The sequence below is a fragment of the Taeniopygia guttata genome, chromosome 3 (genome assembly GCF_048771995.1).
Source record: "Taeniopygia guttata chromosome 3, bTaeGut7.mat, whole genome shotgun sequence".
Taxonomy (NCBI): domain Eukaryota; kingdom Metazoa; phylum Chordata; class Aves; order Passeriformes; family Estrildidae; genus Taeniopygia; species Taeniopygia guttata.
Genome location: NC_133027.1, coordinates 9997986 through 10008952, shown reverse-complemented (window position 1 = coordinate 10008952; position 10967 = coordinate 9997986). Strand labels below are relative to the sequence as shown.

At 42.3% G+C, this 10967-nt stretch overlaps 1 protein-coding gene across 1 annotated transcript; it reads left to right on the top strand.

Annotated features, from left to right (window-relative positions):
• The first annotated feature begins 1083 nt into the window (after positions 1 to 1083).
• Positions 1084 to 10627, top strand: LOC100225592 (b(0,+)-type amino acid transporter 1). Its single transcript, XM_002188220.6, has 6 exons — positions 1084 to 1865; positions 3461 to 3594; positions 6330 to 6459; positions 8559 to 8683; positions 9116 to 9203; positions 10271 to 10627. The coding sequence occupies exons 1-6, from the start codon at positions 1122 to 1124 to the stop codon at positions 10502 to 10504; spliced, it is 1455 nt and encodes a 484-aa protein (XP_002188256.6). The 5' UTR covers positions 1084 to 1121; the 3' UTR covers positions 10505 to 10627.
• The last annotated feature ends 340 nt before the right edge of the window (positions 10628 to 10967 follow it).

The following is a 10967-nucleotide window of genomic DNA, read 5'->3' as shown; positions in this document are numbered from 1 at the left end:
TTATTTGCCTTAGCATGAGAAACTATATGACTTGTATGTGGTGTTTTTCCTGTGGACCCACAAGTTTTATTAAGAGTCCAAGAGTTACCTTCTTGCAGAGAACTGCAAAGCTAGTTAGATTTTTTTTTTTACAAAAAGGCAAAGAAAGAGAAGTCTAAATGATTTAGAAGGAACTTTTACAGAAACAATAGCTCTGTTTATAGTCATGCTTTTTTTAGCTCAAATATTTGAGAAGGACAGATAGTTTTAAAGATTCAAGGTCTGTGGTTGCCATGAAGGGCAGAGAAAGGTCTCCCTGTAATAGTCATATTTATAGCAGAACCTGTCTGAAGGTCTGGAATTTTATGTGTTAGATATCTAAGTAAGGGTCAGGGGTATCTTCTAAAGCTTGTACCATGTTTCTGTCATGTGTGCATTGAAATGTGTCTACAATGAAGTGTGACAAAGTGCTCTGAAGATTGTGGTCTGGTGGGAGTGTGCACACCTTATGTACAATGGTAAAAAGGCCCTGGAAAAATGTAATTGCAGCCTTTTCATGCTTCTCCACCTCCACTTTCTAAAATTGGAAAAAGCCCATATTGCCCCCTACTACTGTGCAGAAAATGAGTCTCTGGAATGTTTTTAGCAAAACCTTTCTGTTTCTTTGATCAAGACACTGGAAATGTTCCTTGTTGAGCAGAGCCTTAGCATGTTGCTCAGCAGACTTGTTTGTTTGATCATGTTATGGTGAAGAATGGAAATACGATTGAGCACTGAAATGAGTGCTTGAACCTTGACTTTTCAGCAATGAATAAAGTACAAATTTGCATGGGGACTTTGCTTACCTGAGCCTTATTTCAGATGCTGTTTGCGGTATTATTTAAAGGAGAGATAACCAGGATTACCATTGCTTGCAATGAGATTCAGGGATAATAAAACTTGGCATAATAAATTACCGAGATAAGATGGGTAATGAAAGAATGTGAAATGCTGAAGATAGGTTTGTGCTTCTCAACAGCATTCAGTGTGACTTTTGTAATTATTAACTAAACCTTAAAGCCTGAGGTAGTCCTTATTCAAATGCCTTAATCCTTTTTCAGATTCTCTCCTTACAACAACTTCTGTCTCTTCACATTTCCACAATGAGGGAGATGAAGGCAACAGATCCACTCCATTCATCCACAGAGCTGAGTGAAGGGAAGGAGAAGTTAAGACTGAAACAAGAGGTTGGCCTGATTAGCAGCGTGTCATTAATTGCAGGTACCATGATAGGTTCAGGGATCTTTATGTCCCCTGAGTGGGTACTACATCACATGGGGAACCCTGCCAGCAGCCTGCTGATCTGGGCAGCATGTGGTCTCCTGGCCATGTTTGGAGCCTTGTCGTATGCTGAGCTTGGAACAATAATTAAAGAGTCTGGAGGAGACTATATTTACATTTTGAGGATTTTTGGTTCCTTTCCTGCTTTCATTTTCGCCTACACTTCTGTCATCCTGGTGAGACCAGCTGGTTTGGCAGCTGTCTGTCTGAGCTTTGCTGAGTATGCCATTGCACCGTTCTACCCAGGATGCTCATCTCCGCAGGTTGCCGTCAAATGTACAGCTGCTGCCTGCATCCTGATTTTAACTATCATCAACAGTCTCAATGTGAGGCTGGCAACATCTGTTATGAACATTTTTACAGCTGCCAAACTCTTGGCTTTGTTGGTGATCGTGGTGGGTGGGTTGGTGCTGCTTGCCAAGGGACAAACTCAGAGTTTTCAGAATGGTTTTCAAGGCACGACTGCAGGTATTGGGGCAGTTGGAGTGGCGTTTTACCAGGGACTCTGGTCCTATGATGGATGGAACAACCTAAATTATGTAACTGAGGAACTGAAGAAGCCTGAGGTGAGTGAGTGAGCAAACAAGCTGGGTTTTACCTACTTAATCCTGCTGTAAATATGTTTGATTCTATCTGTGATTGTGTTAAGAGTGGTGATCAAGGGATTTATAGTGAGGATGGTGGGACACTGACACAAGAGATGTTGTGGATGCCCCATCCCCAGAAGTGTTCAAAGCCAGCTTTTGTGGGGCTTTGAGCAACCTGGTGTAGTGGAAGGAACCCCTACTCATTGCATGGAGGTTAGAACTAGATAATCTTTAAGGTGCCTTCCAATGCAAACCATCTTATGGTCCTATAAAGGTCCTAAATTAACCTATTGACTGGAAAGAAATTATTAGGCAGCACTTGAATGCTTTGGGGATGAAGTTTTTTCTTAGTGTTTAGAGGATCTCACAGTAGACACCTAGATTTGTTCAGAAAAACACTCACTGCTATAGTCCATCAAGGATTTTTAACAACATGTATTTTCTGAAAGACTTGATCCATAATTTGTGCTTTGGAAAACTACTTTATCTCTCCCTGTTGCATTATGGGGCAACTTCAGAGCAAGCCAAGCCTCACTGGAAAGGGAATCTAACTCTGTGAATGATCCCTGTCTTTAAACATCCATATTTTAGCATTTTGCAGTCCATGCTATAGGCACTGAAGTAGCTCACCTGCATCTCGCATCACCTTCTCTGCGCCATGTTACCCATTTCCACAGATCAAACACTGCAGCAGTGAACAACTCTTATTTTGCAAGAGTTGTGTGAGTGCAGGGTTTATAGAGCGTGCTTTGTACCAATGCAGCACACAAGATCCTACAGATTAAATGCAAATACAATTAAATATTAACCTAAATGGCAGCAAAGATCCCAGGGCCACTCTCTCCCACAGGATTGTGAGTACTGATATTCAGGCCCTTCCAGAGTGGGGAAGGGATACAGCAATAGAAATTGCTATATCTTGTCCTGTGTTGAGAATGGCGAATGCAAAAATTGATATTTCAGGTTCTTAGATGCATAGTTGACATTTCCCAATATTTTCAGTTGCATAAGAAACTATGATTTTATTGAGTCTTAAAACAATCCTGTGGTGTTCTAAGACACAATCCTGCCACTAAGAAAAAAGAAATATTTCCTTCCTAGAGTAAATCCCCTTTAAGATTTTGAGATCAAACCCTTGTTTTGATGTAAACTGTAGAGTAGTTAAATGTGATGCAATATACTGGAACTTTGTCCATGGCAGTGAGGTGTTTATGGGAAGATGCAGCACAGCAGGAGGCATAATATACTAATAACAAATAAATCAATATAAAATAATCAAGAAGTATGCAAAAGCCATCTTGGACAGCTACAAACCAAAATCCTTTAAATAAGGTTTGGTGGGTACTTTTTGTTTGATTTATTTTGTTTGTTTGGTTGTAGGGTTTTTTTAGACTAACTTTGGAACTGTACAAGACTGGTGTGAAAGCTGCCATGTGATTCTGGATCTATGTCTTGTTCTGAGGAAAAGTTTAGGGAGTGGAAGAATCTGAATGAGAGACGTGGGTGGTGGCAAAACCAAACCAAACAAAAAAAGCACAGTGCTGCGCCTGACACTGCTGTCATCCCTTTTCTAGGTGACGCTTCCCAGAGCTCTGATGATTGCCATTCCTTTGGTTACAAGCCTGTATGTGCTGGTAAACGTGAGCTACTTGGCAGCGATGACTCCCTCTGAGCTGCTGTCTTCAGGAGCTGTGGCCGTCACCTGGGGGTGAGCTCTGCATGGGGCAACATGAGCAATGCAGCCCTGAGAAACACTGGTTCTCTCCTGAGTTTCAGGAGATTTCAGTGTTATTCCCAGAAGGAATAGCAGCACTGCACTGGTCAGGCCAGGAGGACCTGTCAGGCCATGTTACAGAGAAGAGGGTGACAAAGATGTTCAGAGGGCTGAAGCACATTGCTGTCTGAGAGAGCTGGGACTGTTCAGCCTGGAGGAGAGAAAGCTCCAGGGAGACCTTACAACACTTTCCAGTCCTTAAGCAGCTATAAGAGAGCTGGAAGGGAAGTTTTTACAAGGGCATGGAGAAGTAGGACAAGGAGGAATGGCTTCAATTGAAAGAGGGTAGGTTTAGCTTAGACATAAAGAAGAAATTATTTACCGTGAGGGTGGTGAGGCACAGGCACAGGTTGCCTAGAGAAGCTGTGGATGCCCCATCCCTGGAAACATTCAAGGTGAGGTTGGAGGGGGCTTTGAGCAACCTGGTCTAGTGGAAGGTGTCCCTGCCCATGGCAGGGGCTTGGAAGAGGATGATCTTCAAGGTCCATTCCAAACTGTTCTATGATTCTATAATTCTGTGGTTCATTGAGGTGAAGGCTGAACAGCTCCATCTGGCCATGGTCTCCAAGGTGCATTTAGGCTGCCAAGATGGCACATTCCTTACTCCTCATTCCCTTTGTTTGCACCTGGAACGTGTAACTCCCCCAAGTCATGTTTTACCTCATGGAAAGTGTCCATAAAGGAGAGGTGAAGATCACACCAGCAGCATCTCCCCACAGGCACTGGGAATACAGCGAAGGTACACATCCAGACTTTGGATAAATGGTGCAATTTTTTATATTTCCAGGGAAATGAGGACGGCAATGTGCTGCCCTGTTTATGCAGTGTGTTGGGAGTGAGACAGGAGTCAACCAGCTGAATCCTGTCTACTTGGCACCTAGAATTTAGAGCAGACCTGAGTCTTTTGTCTCAGTTTCACCATCTGTGGGGAACTGGAAAATGGCATTGATCTCAATTGATCTCAACAACACCTTTGAGAGCTGTTATACACAGGTTGGGTAGCCTTTGGTAGCTATAACTTCAATTGGCTTGTGTTTTTCCAGAGCTGCACAGAAACAATTTCTACCTTTCATCAATCTGAAGTATTTGGTGGCATTAAACAGTTTCTGTACAATACAAGGATTTTAGGAAGAGAAGGAAGGGACCATCATGAGAGGTATAGACACCATCAATGGTCTTCCACCAGAACATCCAGCCTTAGCCTAAACATTTCCAAAGACACAGAATCCCTGATAGCCCTAAATGAGTTGTCTGGCAGAAATGATGACACAGTGTATCCAAAGATTATGTACTGCTCTTCCTAAAAAGTCAGCAGCAGCTTCTGTGTGCATTTCACAAGATCTCCTACTTGAAGATCTGACTGAGCTCTTGCTGGATGTATTCTCTAATAACCTTTCACATCATTATGAGTAGGAGCTTTTAAAGGACTAGTGCTTTGTTTGAGCATGTCACAAAGCCTCACTAAGCTGCAGTGTCATGAACTTTCCCTGCACTTCCTTTCCCATCATTCCTAATTAACAAGTTATTTGTGAGCTTCCTCCTTTGTAACACATCTCCTTTTCCTGCATGATTAACCTTTTCACCCACGAGTGCAATTCAGGAAGAAATATTGAACTAGTGACAGGAAAGCTGGGCACTCAAAGGCTGGGGAACAGGTAGGGAGCCAGTCTGAGGAGAAGGTGAAGGTTGTGGCTCACAAGTAAGACATGCAGCTATTCAGGCCATTAAGAAAGAATGAGAGGAGTATAAAGAAACCAGAGGAGGACATTTAAATTTATTTATTTAATTTATTTATTCCCTATAGAAGAGGAAAACTGCTGGAAAGAAATGTTATTCAGTGGTGAGAGGTGCAGCCACAAAGGGAGCTCAGGAAACTTCCTGGTGTTTCTTTGATGTCAGTGATTTAACAGCAACCACAGGTTTCGGTTTGCAGTGATCTAAAAAAACATTTGAGTTTTTGATTTTGCCAATTAGATAAACAGTTTTTGTGTATGTGATAATTACCCCAAACTCCATCATTTATTACTCAATTAATACTCTTAATACTGCTTCATTCTAGAAGACAATCTTCATTTTTAGGTGAGAAAATTATCATTCCTTCCAAATGTTTACCTTGAACTCTGTGACTCTGCTACTGCAAAACAAAAATGTCTGAACATGTTGTAGCTCCAAACATCTGGAATTCAAACAATTTTTTTGGCTTTAGTCATATTCACAGAAAAGCAGTAATAGGTGCATGTGGAATTAAAGGGTTAAAATCCTATGCATATTCAGGAAGAGGTTGTAATGCAGAATATTTCTTCCAGTGTGATGGGAACAGTTTTTCTGTGATTTCCGAGCTAATATTATTGGTTGTGTTTGCAGTATCTTCAGGCGTTTTGCCACAGCATCAGTACACAAAAAGGTGGTTTTGCCTGTTGTGACCTCTTTGTACACCATTGTAGTGTGGACAGAATATATAGTAGGAAGAAAAGCTGTCAGACAAGACAAACTTACTAGTCACTAATATTATGGGAATTGCAAGAAGACTTTAAATCTTTAGAAAGACTTTGGAAAAAGATTCTGTATAATACAGAAATAATGGAGGTATGTAACCTGTCTGGTTCTACAGTGAGTATTAAATACATCTAGAAACTGCATCTTATGCTGTGAACTCTTTTCCACCTCAGGGACAAAGTCCTGGGCAGCTGGGCATGGCTCATCTCCCTGTCGGTGGCCCTGTCTACGTTTGGTTCATCAAATGGCACGTTCTTCAGCGGAGGCCGTGTGTGCTACATTGCTGCCAGGGAGGGCCATATGGTAAGCACAAAGAAAGGGGTCTGGCTTGCTTTGAGCAACTTCTCCTTCTTGTGACACTAAAGCAGGGAGGAAAACACTGTGTATGTTCAGCTGGCAGAGTGATAGCTCTTCAAGGGGTTTGTTCCTTGCTCATTAATCCCCATCTCTTTCAAATGTAAGGCACAGACTGTGGGGTGACCCAGTCAATATTCCTGCCAGGAAAGGAGAACCTGGCCATGCTTGTGTGTTTGCTTGCACTGGGAAGGTAGCCCAGCACCAGCCCGCTGCCTTTGCAGCTGGTATACTGACTACACAGATTGATCTCAGGGGAGATCCACCCTTCACATGGGTAGTCCAGCTTAGATGCAGCATAGGACATCTCTGCTCTTCAAGCTTCATAGCAATTACAAGGTGATATGAAGCCTTACATGTCTCCTAGCTTGGGTTTATCATTGGTTTTGTTAGGTAGGCCAGAACTGGTAACCTAGTGGAGATCAGGCTGCTGCAGCTCCCTCCTCCCTCATCCAACCCATAAGTCCAGTAGCCACACACAGAGCCAAACACAGGTATCAAACATATTTATATACAGCTATACATACATGTATATCTGCATATATACATACAGAGTCAGCAGGGAACATAGAGCTCCACATACAGACATACCTGGGGTTCACACAAACACCAGCACTAACAACACCCAGGGCCTTTCATTCTCCCTGTCTGTCTGATCAGGGGTCTATTAGTGAGAAATACATATAAAACATATGTACAGTGTGGGTCCTTCCAACAGCTGGGCTCAGATCCTCAGCCCCTGGATCCCAGTCTCCCCAGTTGCTGGTATCTGGGCAAACAAGCCCCCAGGGTTGCTGTCACATCCCAGCTGCTGATACAGACCCCCTCACTCACAGGTACACCTCCACACACACTTAACCACACTGCACCACGAAGAGGAGAAAAAGGCTGAAGTGCATTTGTTCTCTGTTTTGAGCAGGCCTCTTGTGTTCCTCCTGAATCTCTCTGCTTTTTTTGGTCCTTCCCACCCACAACATCTGGCATTTCAGTCCTCAGGTGTGAAGGTACTGAAATAGGTTGCACAGAGAGGTTGTGGATGCTCAGTCTCTGGAAGTTTGAGGCCAGGCTTGATGGGGCTCTGAGCAGCCTGGTCTAGTGAAAGCTGTCCCCTCCCTACAGCAGGGCATTGAAATTAGACGATCTTTAAGGTCCTTTCCAACCCAAATCATTCTATCAATCTATGATTCCACACCAGCTCCACTCCTGGTTCATAGCAGGGAATCTTTTATGCATATGAACGACCAGGTTGGTGGAAATGACTGGACTGGTGGTTGCTGGTTTTGGTAGTTACTGGTTCCTCAACTTCTGTCTCTGAGGATAGTGCCTGCTCTATCATGGCAAGGTTTGTGCTGAGAAGTGCACAGATGGTCTGAATCTGACTGTACCAGACTATGAGTTTAATGCTTATGCCATTTCTCAGACATTCATCTCTAGCAAAGGTCCTTGCATGATATTTTCGTTGTGAATTAAAAATTAAAATAAAATAAAATAAAATAAAATAAAATAAAATAAAATAAAATAAAATAAAATAAAATAAAATTGTAAAAGCAGCCTTTATCATAAACTTTTCCAATGAAACAAACAATAAAAAGGCTACTAATCCTGAAGGAAATCCTGGTTTAATTTGTATTTACGTAAATGTTTCAGGAGTAATCCTTGTCTCATTTTCCAGTTATCCCAAGAGAAGTCAAGTCCCAGAGAGACGTGACAGAGGGCAGACAGAGGGCAGAGGCTTGTGGCAAAGGTCCTGATGGTGGTCAGGAAAGCTCTAAGTTGACTCATTCTGTCACATCAGTAGTTTGAAAACCTTGTTTTGCCTGCTCAAACTGAGCCTATTTGATATGAAACCATTGAGACACAATAAAAGTACCCTTGAAGGAGTTTCCTGTATTTACACTCCTTGGAGTTGGCCTGTTTTTATATGACACTTATCTGCTGATTATGAGTGGCTCTGGCTGCAGGCAAAGCTCCCACCAGCAGCTGAGGGGGATGAGTAAGGACCTCTGAGTGCATGAAATGATGATACAGGGCTTTGCTTTGTTTTTCAGCCAGACATTCTGTCCATGGTTCATGTGCGACGCCTCACACCCTCCCCTGCTCTACTGTTTACGTCTGCGATGTCTTTAATAATGATAATATCAGGAAGCTTCACCACCATCGTGAACTTTTTCAGGTATGTGTGTGTAGGGTTTCTCTTTGCATCCCCTGTGCCCCTGGGTTTTACATTGTTTATAACTATTTTCTTGCATGATCTTTTTGAGCCTGGGCTATTGCTTTCTAACCAATACTAGGGAGAGGAGGCAGGAAGAAAGAAAAGAAAGAGATTGGGAACCAGCACCTTTGCAATGCATGAATGCTCCTGTCACTAGAGACTTAACTGAATGTGATTCATCCCCATTGAATAAGTAATGTTCAGATAATTCAAAAGTTCTCATTGTTTGTGCTAGAAAGAAAATTAATGAAAGAACTACTAAATTTATATCAATATTCACCTTTTTAATAGGAGATTTGAACATCTGGGATCTGCAAGATAGGACTGACATTCCTGGATGATCTCACCCCAAGTTTAATGCTGTCTTTTTTTTTTTTTTTTCTTTTCTTCGAGTTTTATGGCATGGCTTTTCTATGGAATGACTATTTCTGGGCTCCTGTATTTAAAAATCAAGAAACCAGAACTGCCAAGATCTTACAAGGTAAAGTAATAACATAAAACCCTCAAATATTTTCCTATATTGCTCAAAAGACTAAGAGAACATTTAGAGAAAAGAGTGAGCACTGGTGGCTTACAGATTCAATGTGGTTGTCCTTCCTTTTTTAATGTCAAGTTTTGTGTCAGCAAAGCCAACAAGGGGTGAGACAGTGTGAACATACAGGCATAAGTCAAGGTTGAATTCTCTGTCTTGATAAGCTAATAATGCCCTACCTACCTCCTCACTATGAAAATATGTCTACCATATCCTTTTTTTTTTTCTAAAAGATTTAAGTGGTAAATGAAGGATGATTCTGATCAACATTGCAATCACCTGTTTATGCAGATTTTGAGCACACTCCTTGGAGGGTAGCCCAGGTGTAAGAACCTTGCAGAGGGAAAAATAATTTAGGTGGAGTGCCCCAAGTTCTTTGAGATGACATAGGGACAGGTTTGTTCCCCACAAAACAGATAAAAGGAGGGAAATCAAGAGTCATGTGTTCTTCTCCTGATGCCATGAGTGAGCTGATCTTCAGTGCTTCCTCAGTGACTGAGGATTACGAATGAATGCACAAGCCACCCTCCTTTGAGGACGGGTGGCTTCAAATTGAAGTTTAAATGCTTTCTGACCAGGCTTACAGAAACTGCCGCTGAGATTGCCTGTCCACCTGTCTGTCAACACATGGATAAAACTTTTTGTGCAAGGGTGCTAAGGTACAGTTGATTTGGATACAATTGTTCTGTGTTTTGTCTACAGCTTGGCTTTTAGATGCAAGAGCAGACCTGGCACTAAACCCAGTAGTTTGCATCTTCAGGTCTAGGAGGGCAGGAAACACTAGGGGTTAAGGTGTGATATGGTGGTGTAGCTCTTGCAGGGATATTCAGGTTTGGAGTGGGGTAGGCTGGGAAACAGGATGTCTGGATTAATTTGTATTATTTCTAGGTAATACCTCAGGTTGCAGAAAGGTTTCATGGTTTCATCTAAAAAGCCTTCTGCACAAGTTCCAGGGTTGTCCAGACACAGCGGCCCAGAATTGCATGAGTCTTTATGCTGATGTTTTGCTTTCACAGGTCCCAATTATCATCCCCATAATTGTGCTGATGGCAGCTGTGTACCTGGTGTTAGCTCCCATCATTGATCAACCCCAAATAGAGATCCTCTACATCGTCCTGTTCATTTTCAGTGGCATCATTTTTTATTTCCCACTGGTTCACTTTAAGTACCACCCTCGCTTCTTACAGAGAGTCACTTTACACCTCCAGCTGTTGCTGGAAGTTGCTCCAACTACCGGGGATGCAAACTGAGATAACATCCTTCCTTCACGTGGCTGCCTGCACCTCATGGTTTTCCCCTTGGTTTTCAAGGCTCGGAAAATATTCTTCTGTAAAGAGCAATGAGTAGAATGTGAGTGACAGTAAGTATCCAAGTGAGATGGACTACAGCTATGATTCCTCATGTTTCCTTAAAATTCTGGGGACATGTTTTTCTTCTTTTCAGCTTTGCCTTGGCATTACATAGAGATTCCAAAGGAAGATGTGCTTTCATATTTTTGATCCCAAAAATGGCTGTTTCTCAGGATCTTATCTCTTATTTCATGCAGATAGACAATGAAATATTATTTATATAGCAGGCTGAGTCCCATAGCCATTCCTGGCAATGCCTTTGATTACTTACACCTTGTTATGCCCACTGTGACTGCAGAGCTTCGCAAATCAATAAAGCAAGGGCTCACCATGGCCACAAGAAATAAACCCTTTTTCACTCAGG

Coding starts and splice junctions, on each gene's coding strand:
- LOC100225592 (XM_002188220.6), top strand. CDS start 1,122: ATGAGGGAGATGAAGGCAACAGATCCACTCCATTCATCCACAGAGCTG. Junction 8,684..9,115: donor ACCATCGTGAACTTTTTCAG/GTATGTGTGTGT, acceptor CTTTTCTTCGAG/TTTTATGGCATGGCTTTTCT. Junction 9,204..10,270: donor AACTGCCAAGATCTTACAAG/GTAAAGTAATAA, acceptor TTGCTTTCACAG/GTCCCAATTATCATCCCCAT.